General features: G+C 33.5%; 4 protein-coding genes and 2 pseudogenes across 6 annotated transcripts, besides 7 other annotated features; 5 read left to right on the top strand and 1 right to left on the bottom strand.

Annotated features, from left to right (window-relative positions):
* Nucleotides 1–613: part of a mobile genetic element that runs on past the window's edge.
* Nucleotides 614–2,469: 1,856 nt separating this feature from the next.
* Nucleotides 2,470–2,596: a mobile genetic element.
* A 501-nt stretch (nucleotides 2,597–3,097) lies between these two features.
* Nucleotides 3,098–4,339, bottom strand: TVAGG3_0555360 (protein ubiquitination; the record flags this gene model as incomplete). The annotated part of the gene is made up of 1 exon (XM_001302547.1): nucleotides 3,098–4,339. One exon carries the CDS (start codon nucleotides 4,337–4,339, stop codon nucleotides 3,098–3,100), a length of 1,242 nt encoding a protein of 413 aa, XP_001302548.1.
* A 1,016-nt stretch (nucleotides 4,340–5,355) lies between these two features.
* Nucleotides 5,356–5,501: a mobile genetic element.
* Nucleotides 5,502–5,832: 331 nt separating this feature from the next.
* Nucleotides 5,833–6,093: a mobile genetic element.
* Nucleotides 6,094–6,402: 309 nt separating this feature from the next.
* Nucleotides 6,403–6,476: a mobile genetic element.
* A 112-nt stretch (nucleotides 6,477–6,588) lies between these two features.
* Nucleotides 6,589–6,626: a mobile genetic element.
* A 446-nt stretch (nucleotides 6,627–7,072) lies between these two features.
* TVAGG3_0555310 lies at nucleotides 7,073–8,904 on the top strand (annotated as a pseudogene). Its single transcript has one exon. A coding segment is annotated over exon 1 (1,832 nt).
* Nucleotides 8,905–9,374: 470 nt separating this feature from the next.
* Nucleotides 9,375–15,306: part of a mobile genetic element that runs on past the window's edge.
* TVAGG3_0555300 (protein of unknown function, DUF4106 family) lies at nucleotides 10,447–11,971 on the top strand (the record flags this gene model as incomplete). The annotated part of the gene is made up of 1 exon (XM_051238302.1): nucleotides 10,447–11,971. A coding segment is annotated over one exon (1,525 nt), but the record flags the coding sequence as incomplete, so codon positions are not given.
* On the top strand, nucleotides 12,433–12,969 carry TVAGG3_0555290 (protein of unknown function, DUF4106 family; the record flags this gene model as incomplete). Its single annotated transcript, XM_051238301.1, has 1 exon — nucleotides 12,433–12,969. The coding sequence occupies one exon, from the start codon at nucleotides 12,433–12,435 to the stop codon at nucleotides 12,967–12,969; it is 537 nt and encodes a 178-aa protein (XP_051096125.1).
* TVAGG3_0555280 (uncharacterized protein) lies at nucleotides 13,217–14,015 on the top strand (the record flags this gene model as incomplete). The annotated part of the gene is made up of 1 exon (XM_051238300.1): nucleotides 13,217–14,015. A coding segment is annotated over one exon (799 nt), but the record flags the coding sequence as incomplete, so codon positions are not given.
* On the top strand, nucleotides 14,046–15,279 carry TVAGG3_0555270 (annotated as a pseudogene). Its single transcript has one exon. A coding segment is annotated over exon 1 (1,234 nt).

Below are 15,306 nucleotides of genomic sequence, written 5' to 3'. Positions count from 1 at the left end.
TTTTTTCGGGAGACTTTTTCAAAATTTTAATATGATAAATATGAGTTATTTTATGTTCTCTATTTGAGAGTCTGCTTATTTTTGAGTATTGAGCAAGATTGAAAAATGAGAATATTTAGGAACATAATAAATCGATTTATCTCGTCATGTAGTTCATATTTTCGCGTTCTGAGAGCGGAAAACGCATTTTGAATGCGTAGATTCCGAATCACACGGAAAAAATAGGTTTTAATAAGAAAAATAGACAATTTATGAAGTAACAAAGCACATAGTATTATAAAAAAGAAAAACATTTTTCTCATATGAAAGAAAATATAACGTATTTTTTACAGAGCGTAGGTATATATCGAGCCAATTCACACCATAAATTCTTTTCTCGTTCTCGGGCCTATAAACAACCTGAGGTGCACAACAATATTAACTTATACTGCTGTTATCTGGATTTGAATCCTCAATTGAGAGAATTCCAGATAACTTCAGTATAAACAAACCATATACATGTTTCCTCCTTGCTTCTAGGCCAAGCATAACAAGTACATTACCTTAGAGCAAATCTCATTCGGAGTTTCTCATTTAATGAGAGACTCCGAATGAAATTTGCCTATTTGATTAATATTGTGCTTTATGAGATGCAAATTCTGATGATAAATATTGATCTAGAGCTTATATAAGATGCGAAGAAACTTCAAAAAAGCTAACCGGTAAAGACAGCAACTTGCAACACCAAGTTGCTCACGTAGTGATTACAAGCATATCTGCAAGGCAAAGTCCTCAGGATGCAGAACTCTGCCTGCAATCAGAAAAGAGATTGCAGCAGAGTAACCGGTAAAGACAGCAACTTGCAAAGTCAAGCAGTTTCTGAGATTTTGATTTATAAATCATAAACCTTCATGCTTGATGATTTTGTAGAATTGTTAACTCATGTCATCAGTTAATGCTCACCTAAGGGAGGTGTTTTGCGGGAGCTGGGGGTATCTTGGTGAGTACTCAGGAGGCCAAGAAGGGCACCCCAACCGACATTTTGCTGATGGATTGAGTTCGCAACCATTTTTATAACCGTAAAAACCGTCGGGACAAAACAACTTGAATAATTGAATTTTTTAATGATAATGATTGTGAAATAACATGTAACTATAATTTAAGAATGCCATATTTTTGTTAAAAAAAATTTCGAAAAGTGAGAGATTTTCCGTTCTAATAAATATATTTGATAACCGGGGCGTCCCCCGGAATCAAATAAATTATCATATCGAGAATCGGAGATCCTTGCAGTTTCGATTTTTTCGAAAAGTGAGAGATTTTCCGTTCTAATAAATATATTTGATAACCGGGGTGTCCCCCGGAATCAAATAAATTATCATATCGAGAATCGGAGATCCTTGCAGTTTCGATTTTTTCGAAAAGTGAGAGATTTTCCGTTCTAATAAATATATTTGATAACCGGGGTGTCCCCCGGAATCAAATAAATTATCATATCGAGAATCGGAGATCCTTGCAGTTTCGATTTTTTCGAAAAGTGAGAGATTTTCCATTTTAATAAATATATTTGATAACCGGGGTGTCCCCCGGAATCAAATAAATTAGCATTACTAACATTCCTTTTTTATTTAAAATTTTCAATTCTTAAAACAAAGTTTTACTTCTATTTAATTATTTGCCATGAAAGTATAGAACATTAAAAATTTATCCTACTACCTCCACCCTTATAATACCTTCAAAAAAATTATATCTCAATTTATTTTCTATCTTTATATTGATGTGCTTATTCAAAAACACTAAATCATAAGTCTTCAGTTCTCAAAATACTCTCAAATTATCTCATTGCGCATATTTTGAAATTTGATAATTTTAAATTGTTAAAAAATTCATTAATCACAGTAAAATATCTATATACAACAATTAACTAACTGATTTCACATCTTGAACATTCGCATTTATTTAATATATTTGAATATCATTTACATCTTATTGAATTAGATCATAAATCACAGTTCCTTAATATACTATCTAGCTAATCATTATTGTTGCACAACTTACATTTGATTAAACACACGTGTATAATTCTGTACAACTCATATCTCTATCAATACTTTATTTATAATCAAAACAAAGGTTAAAATTGTATACCCTGTCACTGTAGAGTATTCTCCCAACTTTAAAGTGAAAATCAAAATTTGATATTTTAGTAATTTCATGTGAGATCGTTATTTTATAGGAAAACATACTGAAAATGTTTATAAGATGTTTCTCTATCATATGCCAAAATATCATGGCTTAAATGCTCTCCTAAGTGTCTATAACTGAATTTTAGGGCAATAACCTTATTCTAAATGTTGGGAAAGTAGGGTATTCTTATCGAAAATAGGCTATTGATTTTTTTTTAAAAATAGCATCATTCATTTAAGAAATGAAAATTATATCCTGAATTTTTCAAATTGTTGAAAAAAAAATTGAAATGTGGGAAAGAATTAAGGGTGCACTTACGCCCCTATGACAGGACATTCAATTCAGATGTTTAAGGTTAATTTTCAATGGTGCTTCACGCCAGTTGTCAAAAATTTGAATTAAAGTCAGATGGGCGTAAGTGCGGCCTTAATGTTTTGTTTTCAAAAGTTTATGATACAATTTCTTTAAGTAAAATTAAGAAAAAAGCTTCAGATTCATATAGATGCATCTGTATATACTATATTTTATAGCTGCACTATTACAACTGTTGAAATTAATTTCGAATATCACTGGCTCAGTAGTTTACGAAAAAGTGCTCTAATTAGTTTACCAAAAAAGTCACTTTTTAATATAGACTCAAAGTTAGAGAAAAATAAAATAAAAATGTGAAAAAATTATCTTTGTATTAGAATGAAAATCTTTTATTATAAAATGATGTTATAATAATCCGAACACCATAAATTTTGAAGTTGATTCGAGGATAGGTACAAAATATCAATAAGGAAAATTAAAAATGAAATGTATATTATCAGCCAAATAATCAAAAGATTGTTTTAAATATTTCATTATAGCCTTTGTTCCTAATTTGGAGTACCTTATATCAACATATATTTCAGATGAGGAACAAAGTCAATAATCAGATGTTGATTATTTAATAGAATTTTCTTATTTCATTGATGTTTGCACCATGTGCAATAAGAAGTTGTGTTATTTCTTTACAATTATTTTCCATTGAATAATGAAGTGCAGTTTTCCCATTATTATCTTTTTCATTGATATTTATACCATGTGAAATAAGGAGTTCGGCTGTTTCTTTACTATTATTTAATGCTGAATAATGAAGAGCGGTTTTTCCATCATCTTTTTCATTGATATTTATACCATGTGAAATAAGAAGTTTGGCTGTTTTTTTACTATTATTTAATGCTGCAATATGAAGTGCATTTTGTCCATTATTATCTTTTTCATTGATATTTATACCATGTGAAATAAGAAGTTCGGCTATTTCTCTATTATTATTTAATGCTGCAAAATGAAGAGCGGTTTCTCCATCATCATCTTTTTCATTGATATCTATACCCTGTTTATTGTTGACTATAATTTGATTGTATGACTCAAGTAATAATCTGCAAATATCAGAATTTTTCGATCTACATGCAAAATAAATAATTCCACATTTAGTGCGATTATGTTTGTTAGAAAATGTATTGTTTTTGAAAATATCTATTGTTTGCGGAAATGCAGCACCCCATGGAAAGATGTAATATTTATTCCTTTTGAATAGAAGAAATACAGCATTAAGGTTTTGAAATCTGATGATATCTTTATAAATAGGTCTATAATTTGCATCTCCCATACAATTATTTTCTTTTCCCGATTTCCAATCCTCACCGTATAAATCATCAAGCTCGAAAATCTCTCTATCTAAAACATATTCAAGTAATTCGTGATTGTGTGATCTTATAATGCTTCTGAGACAATCAATATCCATTTTATTTTCTTTCAAGCATTCGTTGATGATGTCTTGATTTCCTCCAATTACTGAGTAGCTAAGACACCATTCAGTTATTTTACTGATTTGATTCGAAATCAAGAAATAAAAAATATTAACAGATCCAAAGTAGGCACATGCTTCAATTAGTGATAACTCTGCATAATATCCATCATCGTGATAAGCATTGTACCAGAAATTAGGAATTTCGAGAAAAATATCACCAGATATTGAATTTTGAGTTAAGTATTCCTTGAACTTATCAATTTGATCATGCATAACTATAAATTCAATCGAACTCTCCGTTTCAAAATGGTAATCCGATACTCCGGTGAGGTCAGCCCCGATCTGTTCGAGTATTTTGACGTAATTCGCCCCAGATGCATAATTGTATCTACTCATGAATTAACTTTGTAAGTTGATTGATTGAAAGTTGATACTTCGAAATCAAAGTATTTGTAATTATACTGCACATATCTTCGATAGGTTCATTAGATTTTATGTGAAAGAGCTTTTCAAGCGCCCCTATAAAATCCGCATATTGTTTTGAATAGTCAGAACTCATAATGAAAAAAAAACTAGCAATTGCTACTAACCTCATTTTATACACAATTCAAAATTTTTTTTCCACAATTCAAAATTTTTTCCACAATTCAATTTTTAATCGTTTTTAAACTTTTATCATATATCAATTTCAGTTATGTTGTACTGTGGATTGATCCATTTAAATCGCCGAAAAATTAATGATCAAATAATTTCAAAAATAAATCATGTTCCAAATTCGATTCTAAGCAGTTGATTTTATTCCATATTCTATGGTATATCATGTTCACGATATATGTAATAATCTCATAAATCACATTGAAATGCTGGACTGCTTGTGAGGAAACTTGATATAGGGGACAACGCCCATACTTTTTACATTATGAATTTACAGTAAATTAGCATCCAATTTTTTTTGGTCATTAACATGTTAATATTCGGGCAAAAAATGTGCGAAAGATCGATAGAGCTCTCAATTCTCACAAATTATGAGGGCTTTTGGGCGAAACATTGCCAAATTTGAGAGGTTCGGATGAAAGATCTAAAATGAAATATATGAATAAACGTTTTTCCTATAATCGATATATGTTTATTTTACCGAAGGTGGCATGCATGCCCGAAGGGCAAGCGTAGCCACCTGAGGTTAGAAATTATATTATAACCAAGTTGATTTTGTGGACCACAGAATCGTAGTAAGTGCATTCACACTATAGATCGTAAAACCTTATTAATTTATTCGGACAATTAGAAACATGATATGCTTTTTTTTCCTGTTTTAGTAATCAACATCTTTTCGTACCATAAATTGACTCTAGTTCATTATATATAGGGCTGTACAAAATCGAGAAAAACATTGCCGTGCGGTAATATAGGGTCAAAAAAATCGCGCCTCGGCGGCTCCGCCGCCTCGGCACTATTAAGTGCGCATTATATTTAATATGTCTTTTTTTTCTTTTTTCTTCTTCTTCTTTTCCTTTCCTTCTTCCTCTCCTTCCTCTTCTTTCCTTCTCCTTCTCTTTTTACAACAACGTCGAAGATCTTCGAATTTGATTGTTGGAAAAGCATCTATTTCAGATAAAGGATGCCTTTCTCACAGTCAACATACGAGGGTCCTGGCTGAAACGTTCTCAAAAAGCCTGAGATGGTAATTCTCTGATCACTCATAGCTGGGCAGGTAGTCATTGCTGACAATACCTGTCTTTATGCATGCACGCTTTCATGTATATGGGTTTACACTATCAATTCGCAAAGTTGTTCCGAATTCTTCCAAAATGAAAGGACCCGAAACAACTTTGCTTGTTAACGATACAGACGCATTACTTTGCATTGATACTGTGCTGAGTTGTGTAGAAAGTTTGATTAGAGTTGTTTTGTTCTGGTATCTCTCATCTTCTGATGAGAGAAATCAAAGCAAAACAACTCTAATGAATTTGTTTTCACTCATTTGTATGTAGGTTTTTAGTTCGATTGGAGCTGCTTCATAATGAGATCTCTCATCAATTGATGAGGGAGATCATAACAAAGCAGCTCTAATGTATATGCTCGTAATAACCGGGTTGTAATGCGTTGTAACGTCAGCTTGTAGTCCGTTTGGGGCCACTTCACATTGAGATGAGAAGAAATGATTAAAGGACTCTGAAAGGCTTTGGCCGTTGATGTTGTAATCGCATTACTTGGAACTAGCTGGATGCTAAGCTGTGTAGAATGTTCGATTAGAGCTGTTTTGATATGGAGGAATCATAGCAAAACAACTCTAATAGGTTTACCATCATCTACTTGTATGTAGATGTTTGGGAAATTGTCTTGTTAATCGATTTTCGAGATGACTTTCAAATGCTATCATCAAATGACAAACAAGTCTAAGATTTCTCGACAATACATCAAATCATGATGTTTGTAAGTGCGATGAGATTAGAGTTTTTGAAGGAATGACAAGAGAAGTAGGGAAGCTCGGCATTCGCCGTGCAAATTAAAAATTAACGTATGGATTAAATTTTAAGAGGAATTCAATTTTAATTACGGGTTGTTCAAATATTGATTAATATAAATTTATTAATAAGAATAAACAATTTTTGTTTTTGAATTTATTCAATTTATAGCTTTACATATGTTGTAAACAGAAATTCATCAAAAGTGACACCTCAGAAAAGCTAAAATATTGAATTTTTGGAACTTTTGATAGAGCACGTTTTTAAATATTAATTAAAGTAAATGTATATTTTGTAAAGATTCTTTTTAATAAAAAATAAAATTTTGAAGAAGAACACAAAATCTTCTGAAAAATAATATCACATAAACTCATATTATTTTCAAAAAAAAAAAAAAGGTAGTGGGGCCTCCAGGCACTTCGTGCCCTCTAGCCCTGAAGATGTTTAGTATAACTTTGTCCGGACAAGTAAGGGTCTATCGTCGCTACAGGAAAAGTTACAGGCGTTCCACGGAAGTAAACTTTGAGAAGCCTTTTTCCCCTTATAGAATGAGATAGGACGGTTATTTTACAAACTGACAAACTTTGACACGAGTAGTTTTTTGTGCTGAACAAATAGTGTCATATAAACATCTGTCAAAAACCGCTTTTTAACTTCACTTAAAATGCCACGTAAGCTACGTAAGAATATACGTAAGAGGAAGAGAGCATTGAAACATCAATAGTAAAACTGACACCACAAAACAGTTTGCAACAACAAATGATGAATGACCCACTATGTTGCAACAAAATGTCAAGCAACCCTATGCTTTTAAACGAGTTATTGGTGGCACAGAGTGGAGGTTTAAGAGCGGCACTTTTAGCGAAATGGCAGGCTATGGTGGAGCTGCAGACGGAACAGCTTATAACCCTCAAAGTCAAATGAATTTGAGTTCACTCAAAAATCAAATAACAGATGTCAAAAAGTCAAACATAGACATACAGAAACAAATAAGTGAAAACGAAAAGAAACTAGAATATGACAGACACACAAAGAAACTCAATGAGTTAAACGTAGAGAAAAAGAAGAAAGAAGAACAACTGAAAGAACTAAGTACAGAGGAATATGCGAAAAAAGTGTCAGAAAAAGCAGCAGAAGTAGCAAAAATGGAACAAGATGTTATAAATTTGAAAAACCATACTACTCAATATAAAGTACTGAAAGATGAAGAAATAAAACAAAAAGCCCTGAAGACATATATGGATAGCGATGAGTATAAAAAAGAAGTTGAAGCAAATGTAAAGGCAGAAAAACTTTTACAGTTGCAAAACCAAACCGTACAGTATGAAAACTTAGCACAAGAAAGTAAAAATAACGACGCAGCCATGCAAAAGGCAATGAAAAGCGCAGAATATATAAAAGCTAATAATGACTGGTTAGATGCCCAAGCCAACGCTAAAGCAGCCCAACTTATAGGGTCAATAAGGACAAAAATACAAGCGGATGAAGACAGTTCAAATGAAGCTTTAACAAATGCTGACTTTAAGAACGCCTTCGAAGCTCTTCATAGTAAGGTGAAACTAGTGAACGACTTCTCATCTGGAAAGAAACTGAAGTCTGAAGGTTTCGACAAAGAGTTAAGAGAAGTAGCACAAAATATGACGAAAATAACAGATGCAGCAACGAGACAGGCAGTTCAAAGTGCCTATGACGCCGTTAGAGCAACTGTTGTGGAAAGTCAAGAAAAAGAGTTACAACAGACCAAAACAGACCTAGTAAATGCTTTCTTAAAAACGAAAAGTCAGGTAGGACATTATGCTGCAGATGGAACATATGTGCCAGCTGGTGGAACTTATATACCACCAAACCCTCCAAGAGAAGCACCTGCACCAGGACTACCTAAAACATTTATATCGTCACATGGACACAGACACAGGCATGCACCAAAACCAACACAACAACCAACAGTTCAAAATCCAGCACCACAACCAACAGTTCAAAACACTGCACCACAACCAACAGTTCAAAACACTGCACCACAACCAACAGTTCAAAACACTGCACCACAACCAACAGTTCAAAACACTGCACAGCAACAACCACAAACAGAGCAAGGACATAAAAGAAGTAGAGAACAAGGAAACCAAGAATTCTTAAAAATGCTTAAGGAAAATTATGGTTACCCAGATACTCTTGACTTTAGTGACAGATATAAAGAAGCTATTAGAAAGTTCAAGGAAGGAAATACTGACCCGAACCTATTTAGCTTTATGGTTCAGCACCAAATGGGATATAATTTCAAACCTGGAAAATACAAGCTCGCTAAGGGATATGATTTAATAGCATATCATCCAAATGACATGACTGAATTTACTCCGAGATATTTGGTGTCAGAGCTAAATGATAATTCAACTCTCTTCATGAAACGCGTAAAAAATAAAGACGGAACGAAAGAAGAAAGGTTTATGAGTCCGGATGACTTAGATAGGGAACTTGTTAAAAACGGTCTCGGAATATATGAAATGCCAGCAGATGAGGTACAAGAAACTCCACAGGAAGAAGTTCAGATACAACCAGACATGGAAGAAATAGTTCAGCAACAACAGCTAGAAGAGCCTGAAGGAAACAAACAAGTCCCTCCTTTGGAAACTAACTTCACAGAACTAGATGAAGATTTGGAACAGCCGAAAAATCTTGACCCTCAACAAGAGTATGAGGAGAATATGGAATCTTTCCAAGAGTCTAAGAAAAATTCGGCTGACATAGTAGAAGAATATCGAAAAATGTTCGCCGACATACAAAAGACTCCAACATCAGATGAAAATATTCAGCATAGAATGGAAGAACTGAAAGAAAGTGTACGCAAATACAACAATCCTTTTTACTTACGACCATATAACGTTCAATCTTTGGCTGAACTCGGTGAAAATAAAAGGTTAAATTTCACCAAAACATATAGAAATGAAACATTGTTTAAAGTTCATTCAGAACCTAACCAATATGGAAACAAACCTACTTTTGTTTCTGCAGACTATGGAACTACAATGAGATGGGTCATAAAGCTAATCCGGATAGGTGGTTCATAAACTTACAACCTCAATTCCAAGAAGTTGTAGACGCAATGGAAGTGAATGGTGAACCAGATATAGCTGGTATTTTCAGCGCGGCTTTAATGCCATTGAAAGATATGAAAGATGCAGATATTTTGGACCAGTATGAAATGAACATGGCTGATGGAAATATAACACCTGACGTTCTAGAACATTTATCTCAAAGAACTACACAGAACCATAAAGATGGTATATTTGGTGAAGAGTTTAGAAAGAAAGTTAGGGAGAGAGAAGGAAGAGAACCTATTGTACATGACCTTGCAAACGAAAGTTTGCAAAATGTCATAAAAACTTACTTTGCAGACAATGAACCGAGAAGGGATGAATATTTAAGAAAACTCAAATGGACAGTACCAAATGAAATGTTAGTATTGAAAAACATGTTCCTTGACAAAATAAAACCAACTACAGAAATAAATGACGCAAGACTGAACATTGGGTAAAAGCTTTCCCATTCACAAAAGATATTATTGGTAACATGGAAAGAAAACCAGAATGGCTACAAAAACATATATTTGGAAACGAGCTTATTCCATATGGACAAGCTCTGTTTGAAGAGCTTGAACCGGAAACTCAGGAAAGAGTCATGCAAACAATACGCGAAGACTCAAATACAAACTATGACAAAATCTTTCTAGGATATAGGTTACCTGAGATGGGCGACCAGAGCCCAAAGGCAAAAAGGACATGGGAAATTTACAACATACTAGGTGAACATGAGGCAAAGATGCAACGACTTGAAGCAGAGGGCAAGTTACCAAAAGCGACACCAAAGAAGAAGAGTAGAACAAAGTGAAAGTAGTGAAGAAGTAACTTCATCTAGTGAAAGTAGTGGCAATGAAGGAAAAAGAAGAGTTAAAAACTCAGTCAGGAAGAAAGTAAAGCTTGGTCCGAGTGGGTTCTATTATGACACATAAATCCAACTATTCTATATTTTTACCCATATGAAATGTACGCCGCTCAGAATATAACGCCAACAGTTTTGGATGCCATGAACGGAAATGTTTCCGAATGGTATAACGAATGCGACAATGCCATTAGAAGGTCAGAAATAGTTCCTGGAACTTACGAATATACAACTGCTGTTTCTTATGGAAACGTAGGTGAGTTTGGAGAAGGTTCTTCAACAACAGTAGATATTGCTTGCGACAGGTTTCATATTATTTCTATTGACAACTCATTCTTATACGTGGAACAAGACATTGAAATAAAACCTTCTGCCAAGTTGTCTGACAAGAAAGGTTGCAATGGAATTTTCTATGTCGGATACCAATATGCTCCAGAAGTTTTCATGGGATATAAGATATATTCTAACTCTGACTTAGTTCAAACAGTAACATGGGCAAACTATGAATGGTTCGCTTTGAGAAACTCAGTACAACCACAAGCTAGAGAACAAACAGACCAGTATGCAACTATTGAGAAAATAAGAAGACTTGACCCTAACGTTCCAGGAGTTTATGTTAACCTTTCTGGTTCAGATGGAACTGCTGCCACTAAAGTAAAACTGAAACTTAGAGTTCCTTTGTCATCTTTCCTCATCTTCAGGTTTTTAAGATACTTGCCAAACTGGGCAGGAAAAATTTCTATCGAACTTACTCCAAGCAAAAATAACTTAGTCATTGCACCAACACAAGACCCATTCACTATTACAGACGTAAAGGGAACAAATCAAACGTCATTCGCCGAATTTTGCAAAGACAAAGTTGACTTAGACTTTGGTTTCTCAAACTTCAACAATGAAGTAAACTATTATTTCAATGCTGCTGGAACTGCTTGGGACCCAGTTAAGTTTACATGCGAAAAATTTGAATGCAAGAGAATAGAAAGCAGACTTGCAGTCTATATGTTGGACCCAGATATTTCAAATGCTTTAGCTGCCAAATATATTGCAGTTCCACTTATGTTCCCTATACACCAAATATCTGTCAAAGACTTTGCAGGTGAAGTTGGAAACCAAAATCCAGGAGCCGCAGGTGCAAGAACAGATATTGCTTTAACAACTGCAATGAAACATGCAGATACTATGTTTGTACTGTTCAGACGAACTATAAATGACTATTCTTGTTTCTACAACCCCGGTATTAAATATCATATAAACATAGATGGCAAATATTATCCAAGAGAAGAATATTCTACAGTTGAGGATATGAGGTCATACAACTTGACATTAGATGCTATGAACTTTAACAACAACTTCACAACAACCATTAACCCTGAAATGCAAAGTTCTATTATGCCATATGTGAAAGTATGGACTCATACAGGAGGTCAAAAAACTCAATATACAAATGGAGACCGTTCAAACTTTTGGCTTGGCATTCCATTTGCTGACTCAGAAGACTTTATGGGTGGTATTTCAACTGTTGGTACTGTACAAATACAATATACTGGTGACAGAGACGGTCCAGATGAATTGAAAGCAAAGAAGTTTACAAAACCAATAGCACTTTTCACGGAAGATGCTCTTTTGAAGATTCGTTCGATGAAACCTGCTGGGGCTCCTCAGATTGGCATAACGACAGCTTCCATCGAGCAGATTTTGGCAGCAGGTCAGTAAGTTGTTCTTGAACTGACTTCTCTCCGTCAAATATTGACAGTACGCCAGTTTTGACATAATATTGTATTATAAACTTTCCTTTAGAAATATCTGTAAGTTTTGAAGTTATATTTTTGTCTGCTTCAAGAACTTTCACCATTTCAGTTATACCAACTTTCTTTGCTTTATGAAAATATTTTGGTTCAGCAAAGACTGCTATTCTATAACATTTACCATTGTTTGTATAAAGAACTATTCTGTCAATGTATTTGTATTGTTTTGTGTGTAAACTTTGTTCTGCTTCAATTCGAAGAGATACTCGAATACGTCCATCTTTTTATTCTAAGTAAAATGTCATTTCCGAAAAATAGAAGCGTAAGTGTTTCAAAAGGTTTAATGGCGGTGGCAGATGTGAAGTTAAATTCACCAACTCAAACAAACAGTCAAAGTGTTATTGTCAATGTCAAAGACAGAGATGTTGAAGTGGGGAAACCATACGAGGACGAAGATGGTATAACAATTGTTCCTGTAAAAGAACAACCAACATATCCTGAAGTTAGCAGAGACTTAAGTTCTGTTGCAGATATTCGAAACGACTACCAACAACTGAAAGACAAACTTCAAACTCAGGAGAAGATTTGTCAAGCTTTAAGTATAATGTTAAACTTGGTCGAACACAACCCTGTAAAAGTGAACTCATATGTCATTGCACCTCATGAAGTTTTGAAAGAACTATTGAAACTTTTGACAGAGGCAGACGATATAAACATCAAAGAAATAGAACCCGACATTAGTTGCTGTGGTGTTTCATATAATGTCATTGACAAGATATACGTTATGAAAGGAGGTGAAACGTTGAACTTAAAGTATAGTTTCCCAGACGTCATAAAAATATTTGACGACCACAACATTTCATTAAAATTTATTTGCTAAGTAAAAATGTCAAAACTTCTTGAAAGATGTTTGAAGAAAAATAATATAGACTTTATTTCATGTAAAGGACTTTACACACTTTTGAACGATATGAAAGACCCTGTTTTGTTTGTTCGTGTAGACAAAGGAAAGTTCTATGTCTTTACAAAATATTTGAACTTCTTAGACAGAGAACTTCAAGAAACGCCATGTGAAAGTTTAGATGAAGTTCTTCTCCACTTTCAGAAAAACTTTTAAATATATATAAATGGCAGAAGATATAATGGTTTATACTATTACGACTAAAAACCCTGAGTCATATAATTCTATAACAACAAACTTACAAAGTCCTCAAGGACGATATTGTAAACTAACCTTAAACACAATGACGACTAAAGCCTGTTTTGCTCTTTTGACACCAGAAGACTTTATTGTTGTGAATGGTAAAAAATACTCCTTTGAAGATACTTACTCAGATATACCACCAACAGGTTTTGTTGACTTATTTAATACTTTAAGTACAGGTGTAACATGTGCTGCAACTAGAGCAGGTTTCATTATGTTTGGATGTCCGACTGAGTTTACTATAAACGATATGAGCTATAATACAAAACTTATTTCTGGTTTTTACTACCAACAGTTTCCTATAACAGGAAAAGGTGTCATACAAGGAATGTCTATTCCATTGACATTAAGCACACCAATCTTATATATTGTTTCAAACTTAGGTTCAAAGTGTTATTCGAATGTCGACAGAAACTATTATGACCAAAAGATACTTATGCGTATAAACAATACTTTCTCTGCTGGTTTGCCTATTGTTCATTCGAATGCAGAATTTTCAACCTTAGTGAACTCAAACACTTTGGCAAGTATAACGTTGACATTAGTTGACGCAAACTTTGTTCCTGTAAAACTTTTATGTCCTATGTATTTGTCAATGACGGCAGAAAGTTTCGAATTGGAAGATGCAACTGGTGAAAGTATTGTATTACAAGAACAACTTCAACAACAAATAGCTCAAGAACAACAAATGCAAACAAATGCAACAACAAAGTCAAGAATAAAAAAAAATATTTTTTTTATTTTTTATAAAAATGTACAGAATAGATGTTTCAGATTTTTATGACTTCCAAGCATTCAGAAATATGTGTCCATTTAGAGACTATAACAAAGCAGTCGAGAATTTGAAACGTTTAGTCATTTATGTCGACTCTGCCCCAGAATGTTATGTTATGAAAGAATGGGATGTAGTCTTTAACAAACCAAGAGCAACAATAGTTTCAGAACAAGAATGTAGACAGAAACTTAAGAAAATAAAAGTTGTACAAGTTGGCATGAAGATGTTAGATGCTTGGGATATCTTATTGTCAAAGTTAGAAGATTTTTCAGTTCGAGGTATAAAGTTCTATACACCTTCTCCAAACTTCTATTCTATCTTCACTGGATATAAATACGAACAAGTAGAATGGAAAGAAAATATTATAGAAGCTTGGTTAGACCATGTCAAAGAAATTATATGCAATGGAAACGAAAGAGTCTATGAGTATATCTTATGTTGGTTTGCAAACATCTTACAACATCCAAGTGCTAAAATGAAACTGCTCTCATTATAATTGGAAAACAAGGAACTGGTAAGAACACATTCTTTACAGATATTTTGTGCAAACTGTTAGAAGGTTATTCGAACCCGAATATGACAAACTTAGAAAACATCTGTGGCAAGTTTAACTCCTCAATAGAGAATATGAAACTTATAGTTTGCAATGAACTTCAAAGTATAGATACAACAAAAGTTTTGAACTCAGATGCTTTGAAGAGTCTTATAACAGACAAAGTTGGAGTTGTTGAAGAAAATATAAAGACCAAAGAGTTTGTGAAAATGTTGCAAACTTCATTATGGTTTCAAACAATGCTGTTCCGATGAAATTAGAAAGTTCTGACAGAAGATATGTAGTTGTCAGAACGTCAGATTCTCATATGCAAGATACAGAATATTTTGACGACTTAGCAGAAACTTTGACATCTGACTTTTACAACCACTTGTTCTCATATTTTATGACATTAGATATTTCAAAGTTCAATCCAAGACAAATTCCACATACCGAAGAGAGACAAACATTGTTAGAAGCAAACAAGAGTGTATATGAACTGTTCATAGATGAAACTGACTTTGTGTCATTAGATGAAAGGTCATTGTACGATTCGTATAAACAATATTGTCAAGAATATGGTTATATGACAGCATCTAAACGAACATTCTTGGCAAATGTCAAAAGTCTTTTAGACGTACAGAATAGTGTATATACAAAGAAAAATTTTTATGAGTAAATTTAAAAAAAAATATTTTTTTTATCC

This window comes from Trichomonas vaginalis, chromosome II (genome assembly GCF_026262505.1).
Source record: "Trichomonas vaginalis G3 chromosome II, whole genome shotgun sequence".
NCBI classification, from domain to species: Eukaryota; Parabasalia; order Trichomonadida; family Trichomonadidae; genus Trichomonas; species Trichomonas vaginalis.
This window is presented reverse-complemented; position numbering and strand designations above follow the sequence as displayed.